Genomic DNA, 16050 nt, shown 5'->3' on the forward strand with positions numbered 1-16050 from the left:
GGTGATAAAAGTGTGTATCAGTTCAGCGTTGACAAATGAAAAAATAATATACATAGAGAAAACTAGTTTGTGCAGTAGTATGATATCCATTGTCACTTAGAACACAGATCCTGGAATCACTGTAAATGGTCCTGTTAGGAGCTGCTAGGAAAACAAAAAAAAACCCAGAAGAAAGCGAACCCCATCATTTTTTTGTGTGTGTGCGTGTAAATCCACACCACGTCTACATTGTGAATGTTTTGTTGCATTTTGCCCAAACAGCTCAGAAAAGGGTATGGCAAAAGGCAGAAAAAGATGACAAAGACAATTAGTTACAGAATGGCTTTTTCTTGAAATTTAGCAACATGTACTAAACTTTTTTGAGTTTGGAAAATAGATTATGGAGAGAAAACAACAACAGAAAATAACTTTCTAGTAACATGCTTGAGAGGGCATCCATTGAACACATCAGAATGTGGGTTGAAGAAAAGTAATAAGTATTTTCCCTTGTCAATGAGTTATGGAAATTGTTGGGATAGGTAGTTCTTGAGATGATGGTATGAGTTGTGCTTAGCAGTTTATGGATGCCATTGAATCAGGCCAAACTCTCTCCAAATCATAGATGTGACATAGATTTCTGCTATGGGTAGCCATAAGTTGTAAACTGCTAGACGCTGGGTTTATTACTCTGTTTGCCTGAAACTAATTTTTTTCATAAGCACTTGTCACTACCAAAGATGAATGCATAGAACTTGGCTCTGAATGCGTATAGCTCGTTTCATATTTGTATTTTCAAAATTGGAAAGTTTCAATTTTTAGCTTTTTAAATTATTATTTAGTTAAATACATTGAGAAAGGAAAGAGTTTGGCTTTGAAAGTAAGGAAAAAGATGTGTTTTTCTTTGCTCTGTGTTCCTTGAAGTTTTTACCTCTTGATGGCAGCAAAGTCTTATTTTTTTTAATACTGCATCCCATTTTTTTTCCACTAAAACCACACAAACTTGCTGTTAAATGCTGAATAATAATAAAAAAAAATTAACATGCATTTTCGTATTTTTAGCATTCATATTGTTAGTATACAAGGGGGGAAAAAAACAACAAACAAACAAAAAATGGAAAGTGTTTTACTTCAGTAACCAAAGGCATTGTGTCAAGAAAGATGGGGTTGATGTTGGAGGGGATAGTTTTGTTACTGCTATATGACTTCTCTTGAGTACTGAGTTTAAACAGTTTGCCTTCCTGACTATGTGGTATCATCTGGTAGATAAGGTACAACATTGAGAATAAAATGTTTTTGTGGGCTGTTACTAGCAGTGCTACTGTCTCATGGAGGTGTAGAGATGATACGAAACATATTTAGGTGTCATAACTGTACAGGGGATTAGGTTAGCTATCATTTGCGAAGCATTGAGATGAATAGTTAAAAATACTTACGTGAAGTCTCGCATACTAAAGTGTGATTGCATCCCTAAGAGTTCTTTGAGAACCGTTTCAGTTCAGAGATTCTATAGGGTACAAAGTGGTTGGAAGAGTCTGTCTGTAGTTGATTGAATAACAGTCTTATTAATACTTGAAGGTATTTGTAGGCCCAGATTTTTACAGGTTTTGAGCATCTAACTGGTATTCAGGCCCTAAGGTCTTATTAAATCAGTGGAAAGTGAGGTGTGACAATAGCCCTGTGCTCTGGCCTGTAGTTTGCACCAGCTTCCAGCTCACTGACATTGCCATTTACATTATGACCTAATGAGCAGTCAGATTTTTAAAGCAAAATTTTTTTTGTGTTTCAAAACGCTCTTCTGTTTGCACTTCTGAGTGACACTATTGAATACATCTAAATTATTATCACTTAGTGCCTGATGACTTTGTCAGGGTTTGGTCTGCTTACCATATCTGTATTCCTCTCTTCTGTGTTACATTTACTTAGAGCCACAGTAACTGAATTGATGCAGCTCTCGGCATAGGCTCAAACTTGAGGCTACAGCTGTGTTATTGGTTTTTTTTTTCCCTATGCAAGCAAATGGTACCAGTGTTAAGTTTCTGTGCCAGGACAACTAAACTTGCACTTCAGTAACTGGACCAATTTAACTATGTAGCTGTAACTTCTGTTGTAGGCAGGGATTTAACAAACTGTCTGTCTAGTTGTCTTCCTCTTCATTCAGCACTTAAAAATTCAGTTCCTTTTTCATTATTCCTGATATAAATTCTAGAGAGGAAAGGCTGAATAACTTAACTGTCAAGTGTTTTCCTTAAATATAACTTTTCTGGTTAAGTTACGTTTGTAGGTAGATCAAGGACTAGACTGTTTATTTTTAAAACAGTACTTGACAAACAGTGAATCTCGGATCGAAGTTGTAAAAAACATTTTGGGCCAGTTGACTTGATCAGTGCTTAAGCTGCTGTAGGTTGTACCCGTAAAAAGGAAGTGGCATCATGTGGGAATTGTCTGGGAAGCACTTGGAAGTAACTGTGTATCAAGTTCTGCATTGGTTTAGTTGTATGTATACTGAAAATTCTTGTGCAGTCCTCTTAGTTCCTTCTCTGCTACTTAGTGTAGAGTCAAGTAAGCAGACACATTGGCTATGGCGTGCCTGTGTGTTGGGATATGCATTTTGGCTTTTGGGCAGACTTGAATGACTTAAAACCAAACCAAACCAAAAATCAAACATAAAAAAATAGGCTAACAACAAAACTGCTATATATAGAATTTAGTGGGCTATATCAATTTGATTTTTACCTCTTACCTATGTATGGGAAGTCTGTGCGCACTAAGAATCTCTTCAAAAGTGTGTATCCTTTCTACCAATTCACTTTCTCCTTCAAGATGAATGATATTAAGTCTCCACTTTCTTTTAGTTTTGGCTCCTAGAGTTCCCATCTGTAGGTCACTCTTTATATTTGTTATCTTTCCAAGTGATGGGAGAAGTAGCAAGATACATTTATCGTTCACAAATGAAGCTGAGCTGCCTTTCATATTGTGAAGAGCCCTTGTGAATTCTCCCTAGTGCTCTCAGAACACCCCTAGAAACCAAGTTACCCAGCAGCTACCTACTGAGTAGTTGTATTGTTTTCCTTTACTTAATGTGTTGAAGCACAGTTCGGCAAATATCAGCAACTAATTACTGCAGCATCAAAGACAACCAACCTCAAAGACATTAAATAGGCACATTTCTGAAATAAGAAGATTCTAATATATCTGTCTGTAAACGTAACAGCATTATATTAGTTTGTGTTGAGCTCAAAAAATAACCAAGTTTGTCAGTAGTGCTTACAGTTGTAGAAAGAAGCAGTTAAAGCTCACTTTCAAGGCAAGCAATGATCTAAGAATCAAGAAAGCTGCAGTTTCATAAGGATCTTTTTAACTTTTTAAGTTTTAAATTAACTTCTAAAGTAAGGGTCAATCACCTGTAATAAGAATTGTCAGGAAAATGGGTGTTAGAGTGAGAACTTGTACCCAGTGGCTGTGCTTATTATTTCATAGTGAATTACAGCAGGGATGGGAACAAACACTGCACAGGCAACAATTGTGGAATTTTTGCAGGTGACTGAAAACGGGCTGCCTTAATTTTAGAAAATTTCAATGGTGAAATCATGCTCAAACATCAGGATATATATTCCAAAGACAGGTTTGTGGGTTTTTTTCCCCCACTGACGCAGAGGTGACTTATCTGTTACTTTATATGAGCCATCGGGTATTTTACCACAATTCAATGCCAGCTTCCTGGGGAGTAGGCTTAAAGAAGTGTGTGGGTCATCAAGGAGAGAAAATATGTCTATTTCTGCTCTGTTAAAGTAGTTCTCCTGCCTTTGGTTGTAATATTTTTTTTTTTTTTTTTTTTTTTTTACACTCTGGAAATATCATGTATGCTTTGCTTCCTATTTGAATGGTATCCATTTAAATAGGGGGGAGCATGTAGTACTTCTGCTTTAAGTTTCCTTGTTTAACTTTCTACAGTCATTGTAAAACTCCATCGAGGAGAAATAACTTTATATAAGGCTGTTTCTTACTGCTTACATTTTTAGTTTAAGAAATCTGAGCATCAGAGAGCATAATTTTCAACTTTAGCGAAAGTGGCTTGGGTATGGTGCTGAAGATCCTCTACGGAGAAGACCGCATATCTGTATGTGCACAAACGTGGCCAGACTTAAGTTTGTTCCTGGGTGATTCAATGCAGTCAGAATGTAAGCCAGGTCTGCAAGCGAGAATGACTTAATCTTAAGCGATAAACCTGAATATTCCTGTTGGTCTCCAAACGAGACAGCTTTGGCTGAAAATTCTCAACTGCACAGGTCATATCAATCTTCCCTTTTCTTTCACTAGGTCCTGACATCTGTCTTCTAGGAATCCAGAGGGAAAATTCTCAGATGCTCTGCATTTCCTTTTGTGCAGTCTACTTGTGTGTGTCAGTGTTTTGAGATGTTTAAGCAGGAGCACTATAAATAATCTTTATACCTATTAACGTTGCTAAGACCTTAGCCAGACTGTTGTTGGGCTTTGGGCACTGCATTGTCACAGCATTATAAACAGCTCTCCAGAGGGAAAATGATTTAGTAATCTATACAGTTGTAGTGCTTGAGCGAGTAAGTGGGTGAGTAACTGCATTTGTTTAATCTGGAGAAAACAGAACTGAGGACAGATATGATAATTGTCTCCTAATACGTGGAAGTCTGCTGCAGAGAAAATAGTTTTTAAAGTCCAGTGGAGGAATAGGAAAGTGAATACTGGTTTACAGTTTTAGCAAAGGAAACTTACTTTAGAAACTTTCAAGAATCTTAATGGCAAGGATATTACAGCCTTGTTTTAAATTCCTGAGGTAACTGAAATTGTCATTGCAGAAGGTTTTTTTTTTTTAGAACAGGATGAACAAGGCATTTATTTGGAAGGGTTTAAGTCCAGTTGTAGTAAGGGAAAAGGATGGAAAATGTCCTGAGGTCCCTTCTAAGCTCTGTTTTTGCAATTTCTTCTCTTCTGCTGATATTTAGCCTGTTGTAGCACTCTTATTTGCAATAATATGACCGATTTGACAGAGAAATCTATATTAATACTAGAAATAATTTCTTTATACATGACACAATTTGCACTCATGTACCCAAACGTGTCACTGTGGTCTTATTTCCTGAACATCAAGCTTAAAGCGATTTTTCTGGTAGTGGAAAGCAGCATAGTAGACAGAGCTGGAGGCAGAGGTTGTATTCCTAGTTACTAAAGTTCTGTTATGTGTCTTGCTTTTGTTGGGACTTGTCTTCTCTGGGACATGTGATAATCTTTTAAGCATAAAATAGTTTGAAGACTCATTTTTAATAAATAATTGAAAAGGTGCTGAAAAAGGTTATGTTATGTTGTGGGTCTGCTCCTCTAGGACAAGGATTTTCTTGGAACTGGTTGGTTGACATTGACACGCAGCTGGCTGTTCTCTGGAATGAAGAGTTGCTTGTTGTTAGTCTCTTCCTTTTGCCTCTTGAGACAAGGGGTGGTTCTCAGGCACCCTCTTAGGTCACTTAGAGTACCTAAGAGTAGTTGTGGTATGGCTTTTATAAATACTAAACACACTGCAGTATTAATTCTGTCCAGAAGAGGGTAATGTCGGCATTTAAATGTTTCTACAGAGGCTTAACGGTTAGCATACATTGTTTTACAAGTCTGTGCTAATCATCAGTTCATTTGGTTTAAAACTGCACTCTCATTTGTTGGGTAAGATTTTTGACAGTGGGTCTTACTCTATACAAGTGTTTGGGCAAACAGGGATGTATGTGTTTTGAGTATTTCTCAGTGTGCAGTTTTTAAAGATGTGTGCAACTGCACTCATGGTCACACACACCTTTTAACATGAAAATGTCTTCAGTATCAATATTGTCTGTTCAAAAGCTTTTAATGCATCTTTCCTGCATTAGTTAATATATGTTGAAAAAGCATGCAGGGGTAACTAGGCTGGGCCCAGATGTGTTATGCATGGCGAAGGAAAAAGAACCTTCTGCTTTTAACCATCACAGCTTTTTATCTGTCTATTAGCAGGCTGGTTTACTCTGTGAGTCCACACTTAAAGATGTGATGATCAAAATCCTGATTTGAATACATATGTAGATCATGTTTAAAAATAACCGCTACCTTTTGTCCAGCCAAGCTTGGTGTTTCTAAGAGATAAAACATGACCTATAATGGCTTGAGTACAAGACAGCCAAGGATAATAAATTCTAGAGTCTTAATCACCTTTGAGGCTGCTGCGCTGTGGTTCTGCACAAGTCAATTAACTCCTTTCCTGAAAGAGGAGTAATTTCTTCTTACTATCCATAAGGATATTAATGGAACTCAATGTTTGTTGCGTTTTTGGAGTACCTTGTGATGGATTTGCATGCGAGACTGTATCTTTTCACACAGTGGCAGTGTCTAAGGTGATGGGACCAGGGCTTTGGCAGTGATTCCAGTATAAAGTATTCATCCGTTTTGCTTGCCCCTTCAGTTATGCTGATGTAGAGGCATTCTGTGAAATGGATTCTGTTTGTTTGTTTTTGTTTTCAATAAAGATTGTGAGGTGTGGGGTTTTCTGCTTTGGGTGGTTTGTTTTAATTAAAATCCAGGTTAGTTTCTTGACCTGGTTTATAGTGCTGCCTTCCAGAACGGTGATGAAAACATAACTGATAGAGGTAAGAGACGGGTGGGAGCTTCTTTCGTTCATCCCTGTATGAAGACTCTGCGATGTCAGGCCACTGTTTGGCCAAGTGGAGAGTCACTGACTGAAACAGTTCTTTCCTTGTGTACTCCAAGTCTGTTTCACAGAGTACTTTGCTTGGTGGTCAGAGTAAAATCTTGTTGAGTTGGCAGCTCTGATATTTGAGGGAGCCCACAGTATGATAGGTCATTGGGTGATGTGCTAGCAGAGAGAATTCAACTGTATCTTGGGGCCACTGACTGCAGGTTTGTGAAAACCCTTCATGCCCCTTAAACTTTTAAGGGTTGCTTTTTTTTTTTTCCCCTGAGCCGTTTCCCTTTTACAGTGTTTGGTGTTAATTTTAAAATATCCTCATACACCCACTTGTGCTGTACTTGAACCATAAGAACTTTTTTCTCTTCTGTTTCTTGGTAACATAATGTTTTGGTAGTCTTTGCATAAGCCTGGAGATGAGGCAGTTGTCAGTTTTTTGTTTTGCCTGTCTCAGTATCTGTTTCCTAGGGACAAAGTCATCCAGCAGATGATTACTCCATTTCCATCACCTAACTCTACAGCATCCATTCAATCTTAATCAGCAAGTAGTGGTGTACAACTCTCTTTCTGATTATTTTTTCCCTAGTATGGCAAGCATGCCTTCTTAAGCTTTGCATGAGATATTTACATACAGATCATCTTACATTCTTTTGCCTTACATTCTGTCCCCAGACACCATATTATCTCATATGGTTTGCATCAGGAAGAGTAGCTGGCTGTTCCAGTAATGTTTGTAAATTCTATTTCTTAATTAGCTACATGAGGGAGGTTTTGAAATAAGTTGCTATAGTACCTCTCCATTGATGGATAGGCACTTTGCTTTCAGAATACTATTACTTATTATCTTTTTTGTTTCCTCCTTTTCCCTCCCTCCCCTTGCCCATCCTCCCTGTAAGGACAAAAACTGCAAATATTTATCCTGAAATATTTATTTGCATAAAAAGAATGACTCAAAATAGCTGAGCCCCAAACCGTTTGTGCTACTTTTGCTTGTGTTTCTTTGCTCACTCACTGAAAAGATGAAGGAAAATATGCTGATAACTTCTGCTATTCTTTTTAATCTGTTAATTCCCCTTTTCTTTTCCTGGGGTCCCAGCATCAAGGAGAAAGAGTAGATTTTTAGACTTCAGAAGAGATGCTTGCTAAGAGTTTTAAAAAAGAGAAGGATTGATATTATCTACAGAAAAGTGCGTTTATGCTCTTTTTCACAGTTTATTCTGTCTGATATATGCTACTTACTTTGCAAACATATTTCCCCTTAACATTCAATTAAATCATTGCATACCTGACAGATTTTAGGCTTTTAGGCAAATGCTGAAGAGAAGTGTCTCAGCCTCCAAATTAACAGCAATACTTACCATTTATGGAATACTTGAAATTACTGGAAAAGCTGCCTTACTTGGTTGAATTTTAATATGATTACGCTTGATGTTTTTGTTCAGAGTATATAAATCAATTTGGAGACAACTTGTTTAACTTCCTTCTTGCTCTGCTTTTTTTCCTTTGTCTGCCAAGGAAGTATGTGATTATTCCTATTCAGCAAAAGGAAAATAATCTGAAATATAGAGTGATGATCTGAACAACTTAAAGGTTATCTGTAAATAGGCGATTTGCTTATTATTATTAAGCTCTGCTTCCCGATTTGTTATTTTATGATAAAATTACAGCTAACTTAGTTCTGTTCAAACAATTAAATATTTAAGTTTCAGCTCTCTACAAGTATATCCAGGTGTTCATTTTCTCTGCTGTGTACTTTGAAATAGACCTTGGGAAATTGATGAGGAGTTTTTAATCTGCAAGTCTTCTCTTTAGTCAAAATAACTATTTGATTTTTTTCATCTGTTGAAATGACTGACAGAAATTCCACTGTGAAGTCAGTTAAGACGTGCACATAAATTGTTTCATAAGCAGGGGAATATAAGCATCCATTAATGTCTATTTTTAGAAAACACAGCGAGTTCACTTACAGGCAATGGTGATGCTTTTTATTTAGGAGTTAATGTCATAAGTGTCTGCTTCCTTTGTCTTTCGTTAATTAGACAATTACTGTCTAACTAAATATTGTAAGGATTCAGATGGGAACATAAGTACTGCCCTGTTTAATAATTTAACTTAAAAGTGACTTGAACTCTCACCTAGGTATTGTATTCTTAACGGCTTGGGAATTGTCCAAAGGACACTGTGTGCTTATTGCTATGTCCTGATTTTTGCTTTTCTTTACTAGTTGTTGTAATAGATGGCCAGGAGGTTAATGATCAACACACTTCTGTGTATTTTGGAAAACAGATATGAAATTAAATGTTTTTTTCTAGAAGATTTTTAAGTTCAAATGAAGAAAATATTAGTGCTTTTGGAGGACAATTGTTAATCCTTTAATTTTTAGAGACTCTAGTGTGTGTTAGGATACTGGCGCGTGTGTACTTCACACACAGTTACTCAGTACCGTGTTTGCAATGTGTCCCTGCAGAAGTCTTGGGTATGGATTGGCAGGGTATGCTGTAGAAGTTCACAGAAATGGGTTTTGAATGGACTGCTTTATAACTTGAATAAGGAATAAGCCCTGACATTAAGAATGTGTAACCTCCATGTAGTTAAGTAACTTGTTCGTGTAATTAGCACATTCTATTATAATCTTGACTTGCCTGAGTGCTGGCTGCTGTCTTGATCAGTAACTTTCGCTGGAGTTAGTGGGAGTGGAAGTTTACTTTGCAGGATAAGATAGTGTACTTGTTCTGACTCAGATCTTAGTCACATCTTACTTTTTAAGTTATTGGAGATAAAGTTGAGCCAAAACAAAGTGGGAAGGACCTCTTATGAAGGGCAGTAACTTAAGGAGGTGTTGTAGCAGCATGCAGTTAAGCTAGGCTTGTACAGGTCCACATTGTGCCTTTTAAAATTACCACTGCTCAGCTGGAATACATTTGTTATATTTGTTTGTTATATTGGTTTCTGTCGTGTGTCTTAAGTCAATATTTTTTCTTCCCATTGTTGGTTTTAGAGAGAAGCGTGTATGGGTGGTGGGCTTTACTTTTCAATAGAAACTGTTCCTTCTAAAATCACTTATTACCGACATTTGTAATTAGAATCACCTCCATCAAAAGGACTTATAATTAAGTCCCCTTGCAATGTGAAAACTTGTGCCTATGTCCTTTGCTGAATCAGTTGCTATGTTATACTGTGGAAATTTTTTTTTCTTTAGATAATTTGAACAGAATAAAGACGTGAGTTTAGTGAATAGGGACTTTCTGCTTACTTGTGAACTTGTTGATTAGGAGTTTGAATTTTTTTAAGTCACCCCGCCCTCAAGAGCATACGATGTATGGACATTTAGCTTTTTAAAATAAGCAACAGCAGTTCCAATTTACATTTGCAGTTTACAGATTTTGAAAATGATGCTTTTGAAAGTGTATTTCAGGTTTTTTGCATTTACTGCATTTACTGCATGAAATTGGTCTGCTACTAGGAATACTTTCTAGGATGTTAAGTTTGACTGCTTGGCACATGCGTGAAGGGCAGAATTGCTGATGTTTCTGTCATCATCTTAGGCACTAATACTATATCCATCATTGAAATACCTTAACCTGTTTTGTCCATTCTGTATGGTTTTCCTATTTGCCATAGTTTTAGAGGTGTATGCATTTGGAGAGTTGGTCTGCTTCTTAATACTTCTGTTAAGCTTTCTCTGTCTGTTGTGTGAAAAACATGAAGATGTGCCATAGTTTGGTAATCTTGTTTTTTATTACCTGTGTGGTATATATTGTATGCTAAACTGATGGCTAGGAGCTTAGATGAAATTTGATTATCTGTGAGTCTGTTCTTCTGAGTTATCCTTTACGCAATGTTAGTGTTGCTGTTTATTGTTTTAGTGTACCTTTAGTTTCTGTTATATCAGGAAGTTTCTGTTATATTAGAAAAAACTGCTTGCCTTTTGAAGGGAGTATCCTTTTGTGAAATAATCTTCTAAACTCGGTTCACTTACAAGAAAGGCTTACAAAAAGGTTTAAAAAGAGTTAACCAAACAGTCGGGGGGGGGCAGGGGAGGAAAAGTGGTCCTTGTGCTCTGAAACATGAAACATACCATGTATGTATCATAAATTTGCAATGAGATATAATACATACTGTTTTGAGTGTTTGTTTGTGGTGTACTGGTACTTATCTGAAATGGGAGGGCTAGGAGGAGTTTGGAAATAGTAGGGAAGATAATTAATCAGTCTTAGATGAAATTAGCAGGCAATATTATGGCTCAATTCAAATTCTACCATACATGCAAAAAAAAAAAATACAAACCACACATAATGAACAAAAATATTCTGCAAGCAATGATAAAAATAATCAATTATTTACTGGTTTTGTAATGTTAAAATATTTTACCAGGCGAGTTGAAGTCAAAAGTCATGTGAGTTATTTTGAAAATGGAAATACATAAAGATGCATTTATACAAGTGCAAGACTAAATATTTTACATAACTGTATTTCAATGAGAAGATATACAGTAAGTGCACACTTGATAACACTAAGCAGGCAAAACTTAACGTTAGTTCCATATGCTGTTGTATAGTTCATGCACAGATCTCTCCCAAAGTAAAGGGGCTGCTCCAAATAATTCTTGCTGGGATGAAAACCAGGATGGGTGGCTGGTAAGGGTGTCAGCATGGATGGGGGTCAGTTATAGACATTACTTACTGTAATTTGTGATTGCCGTGGGAGAGGAGTGGCTGTTGGTGTGATAGTAATACTGCTGGTGATTTTATTGGTGGGCTTAATGGGTAGGCCATTAGCTAGTCCTGGAGTTCTGTTGTCTTGCACTGGCTTACAGGGGGTGATGGGCTTGGAGTTGGTGAGAGCTTGGACATAAGGACTTCCTAAATGGATGTGGATTTTGTTATCCTCAGTAGTTATTACACTTGATCCCGTACTGTTCGATCTCTGAAACTGCCATGATGACTGCCTGTCTGGGGATACTCTAAAAATCGTGTGCTTGGCTCCCTTTTCCAAAGGCTCTGAGCAGAGTATTTGTTCCTGAGAACTTGAGCCTGGTAAAGCCAAAGGAGACATTGTTCTTTCAGGAGTTAAAGAACCACATGATTCGGGAGTTTGAGATCTTGTAAAAGTAGCCATAGTAATAGGAGAAATTACTTGCTCTGGGCTCGTGTAACTTTCTGCAGCTTTTGCTTTTACAGGTGTTAAGGAGGCATTTTGAATAATGGTTATTCTTTGCTTTGGAGTGCCACAGTTGGGTATAACTGCTGTGCTTGTGTAGGAGTGAGGACTTTCAGTGGTAGGACTAGTTATTTCAAGCGTTGCTGTGTTCTGTCCATGATCTGGAGTTACTTTTATGTGAAGAGGTTGGCCGGGCGTATGGCTTAGCACTAGGTCTCCAGTCTGTGCACAGTTTCCATTTTGCTTTGTGTGAATCTTTCCATTTTGAGGATGGCTCTCTTTGGACTTCATCCAAGGGATCCATAATTTTTTGTTCACAGCATTTGTAATGGATGAGTTGCTTTTGAAAGACACTGTTTGTTCCTCATTGTTGTCTTTGTCCTCATTATCACTGTCTTCATACAGCTGCCCATTTATGACTGTTCGCTCTAAAGGTATGAGGGTTTTGTAGTCGGGTGGTTCATTGTCTGATGGATCTGTCTGGACTTCTTTGGAAAAAACTTGCAAATCAGAAATTCTCCTTCCGTTGAGACTGGGCCTGAAGTTCTTGCTGAAGCGTCTGTACCTCTCCAGTTCTTTTGTGAGGCTTTCCATTTCTCTTGCTAGCTCCCTGTTCTTGTTTTCCTGCTGCAGGAGTTTCTTCTGTAAGACTGTATGATCACTTCGGAGGTGACAGATTAGGTCTTCTGTTGCTATGTATTCATGAATTTTCTCTTTCAGTGCATCTACTTCTCTGGAAAGATGACTTGATTTAGCTTCTTCTTCTTTGAGCTTCTTAAAAAGACGCTGCTCTTGATTAGACTCTGCCTTTTCTGTTAATTTATACCTAGCCACTTCCATTTTCAGAGCCTCCAGCTCCTCTGATAGGAGCTTGGCTCTGTCCCGTTCACTGACATATCTTCGTTCTAGAGACTCAAATTCATCTTCAGTTTTCATAAGATCATCTTCTATGGCCTTCATTTCTTTCAGCTTCTGCTTAAGCCTCTCAACTTCTTGAGAAAGCTCTTTAATTTTGTTGTTCTCCTGCTGCAAGGAGGTGCTGGATTTAGTACTCTCCTTAAGTTTATTTTTAAGAAGCTCTTTTTCAACAGCTTCCAGTGACTGAAGTCTCTTTCTTAGAATATTCACTTTGGAAACAAGATCACTTCCTTTCTCCTCTTCTGCTTTGAGTTTGGTTTTGAGTTCATCTCTCTCTTTTGTAACACTGGACACTTTTTCCTCTGCATCAGACTTTGTTTTCAGTGCCTTTTTACTTTCCTCAATTAGTTTTTCTGTAACAGACATCACTTTCTTTTGTTCCACCTGAAGTTGAGAAGTTGCAGCCTGCAGCTTTTCTTCTGTTTGCTTTATTTTTTCACCCATAGTTTTTCTTTCATCTACAAGCATCACTGTTAAACTCTTCAGCTTTGTTAAATCTTCTTTAAGCGTAAACTCAGTCTTTTCTAACTTACTTTCAATTGCTTCAAGCTCACCAATTCGAGCTTTTAAGCCATCCAGCTCATGGGACAACTGTTTTGTTAACATTTTTTCTCTTTCTAGGTTGCATTTCAAGGAGTAGCATTCCTGTTTGCTCTTGTTGAAAGCATCTTCTAATTTCTCCAGCTCCATAATTCTTTTGTTGAGTTTGTCAACTTCCCCTTTAAGGTTCTTGCTCTGTGATGCTTCTTTTTCTAACTTTCTATTAAGTTCTCGGCACTGATCTTCCATTTTTATGAGCTCTTCATCTTTTCCTTCCATCTCCAGCAATCGTTTCCGTAGTTCTTCCACTTCGCTCATAAGCGTGGAGTTCCCACATTCTCCTTTATTTATCTTATCCCTTAGGTCCTGCAGTTCTTCTTCCGCTTTTCGTAAAGATTTATTTGTCTCTTCCAGCTCATCAATTTGTCGGCTGAGGGCAGTTAATTTTAACCGGAGCTGACGATTCTGACTGTCTTCATTGGTTAGTTTGGCCATCATTGCTTCTTGGTCTTGGGAATTCTTACTGCTTTGGGCTTGAAGTTCAGCTTCCAGCCTGCTGGCTCTCTGTTCCTCCTCTTGTACTTTTGCTTCAGCAAAAGCGAGCTTCTCGTGTGCTTGTTCTGCAGAAGTAGTTAATTCTCGAATTTTTTGACTTTGTTGATTCAACTGCTCAGTGAGTCTTTGCTGTTCATCCACCACCATTAAAGCAAAGGATTTGAGTTTAGTTAAGTCTTCTTTCAGTTTAGCTATTTTCTTGTTGTTTTCTTTCTCCTTTTTAGCCTGATAGGCTGTTTCTTGTTCAAGAAGCTTTTTCAATCTGTAGGAGGAAATAATAATGTATGTTGTAGCCATTTTAATGAGCATTTAAAAACACACCTGAAATATTATGACATCTCTGCCAGATTACTTGTAACAGTAAGCAGACCTCTCTTCCTAATGTCATGGGGCTCACAGGCCTTACTACTGCAAGTTATTTTGTAATGGACACTTCTATGTGATTGTTTAGACCTAACAACTTCAGTAATTATGGATCTCCAATTACATTTTCAGCTTTTGGCACATATCAGTGCAACGAAACTTCTTGCTCTTCTGTACTGCAACAGTACTGATCTTGACTGTTTGCTGAGGCTAACCATGTGCATGCAGGTTTTCTTAAGAAATGCGATTATCATGGTGGTTAAGAAGTTAAATCAGTGCAGTCCTCGAGGGCAGATATAATTTACAGCATCATAAACCTCCTAATACCTTTAAGTTACTTATAAACCATCCTGATGTTTTATGATTAAACCTTACATATGGTAGAGTATGTGAGGGAGACACAGCGACACCAGGCAGTTAGTCAGGCTGCCTAATGTCATTTTCTAAGCAACACATCAGAGCAAAACTAAACATTGTGGGCAAGTCAATACTCAGTGAAAATGCGGGTCTTGTGACCTTGTATCATACATACCCCCAGAAACTGCAGTCAGCGGTTTAAAGGCATAAGCTGAATACCTATTCGAACTTGGGAAAGGCTAAATGTCTTGCTGTCTGTTAGCCTTGGGTTCAGTCTTGTATCCAAAATGAAGCGAGACCCTGCTTTTACATGATTTTTGAAGATTTTTATGTTTATCTAAAATTAGTTTTGCAAGTTGATATTAGTGCTTAGTCTTTCTTTACCATGATGCTGCATACTTAAGAATCCTAAGAAACCTCCGAATACCTCAAATAATCGGATTCTTTTGTAGACTTTTCTTTGTCAAAGAGATATTTATGGAATGGGACTAAGAGATGATTAGGTTTGGCCTGCACATTTGCCTCATTTCAAGTAGGTTTGTGGGTTTTTTTTCCCCCACAGCCAACCTCTAACTATGTTCTGGTATTAACGAGAAGTGTAAGAAGCTTAGATTGAAGGAATGAAGTATTGGAATTTGTATGTTTCACTGTTTGTATGTATGGTACATACCTAGCTTTGTAGAACGTGTAAGGGAAATGAGTTATGTATCAGGACTTGCACAGAATCACTGCTTCAGCACTTATTAGCTGAGGTATTTTTTTCCTCCTCTAAAATATGATTACGACTCTCTAGAAGTTGTCACTGAAACATAAGATTCCTGTGCCACATTTGTTGCTGATCACTATTGTGACGCCCTTGTTGAAGGGGTGAGTCCTTCCAGCTTCCCACTGACAAGTTCCCCTTACAGCTATCCTTGTAGTTCAGGAATTGCTCAGATAATGGCTTCTTTTGCACAGCTCTTTATTAGCTGTTGACTGACTGAAGGCATATATTTTGGGGCATTTAATAGGCTGCCTCAGTGATATCCCCTTTGGCAGCATTGTAGCTTTCCCGCACAGGAAAGAAGGTCTCTACCATTCTACAACTGTCTGTCAGACTTGTCTGATTTAATGGTGATGTTGTATAGAAGGCTGACTATGAAATTTCTTAAAACACCTTCTCTGTCCTCACTGTTTTTTTATTCTACTACATAAGTTGCACTGTGTTAAAAAATTGACGGAATAGGAAAATTGCAATAAACAGAGGTGATAATGAAGATGTAAAGCAGCCCTGAATTCTTTACAGCAGTTGATTTAATGTAATGGGGAAAGGAAACATGAAAATGTGTAAATGGAGAGGGAGAGATGAACTGAGCTTGAAGGAGTGCTGCTGGTTGACAGGACAAATAGTGCAGTCCTTCTCATTTATCTTCAAAGGCAGTTTTTTATTGTGGTGTTGGTGTATGAACTTTTGTCCACTTTTCAGTGCGCTTTCAGTGTGA

The 16050-nt window shown here is 37.7% G+C and overlaps 2 protein-coding genes across 6 annotated transcripts in view; one reads left to right on the forward strand and one right to left on the reverse strand.

The window, feature by feature from the left end:
* The window catches only part of CMSS1 (cms1 ribosomal small subunit homolog), a 239890-nt gene that overhangs the window by 7775 nt on the left and 216065 nt on the right, over positions 1 to 16050 (forward strand). The window lies entirely within an intron of this gene.
* Positions 1 to 16050, reverse strand: part of FILIP1L (filamin A interacting protein 1 like) — an 83403-nt gene that overhangs the window by 5528 nt on the left and 61825 nt on the right. For all 4 annotated transcript variants that reach the window (XM_054076144.1, XM_054076233.1, XM_054076085.1 and 1 more), the window contains one exon: positions 11360 to 14111. In XM_054076144.1, coding sequence (XP_053932119.1) covers positions 11360 to 13996 — 2637 coding nt within the window. In that variant the 5' untranslated portion in view covers positions 13997 to 14111. The remainder of the gene's footprint in view (positions 1 to 11359; positions 14112 to 16050) is intronic.

Source organism: Cuculus canorus, chromosome 1 (genome assembly GCF_017976375.1).
Source record: "Cuculus canorus isolate bCucCan1 chromosome 1, bCucCan1.pri, whole genome shotgun sequence".
Lineage (NCBI taxonomy): Eukaryota > Metazoa > Chordata > Aves > Cuculiformes > Cuculidae > Cuculus > Cuculus canorus.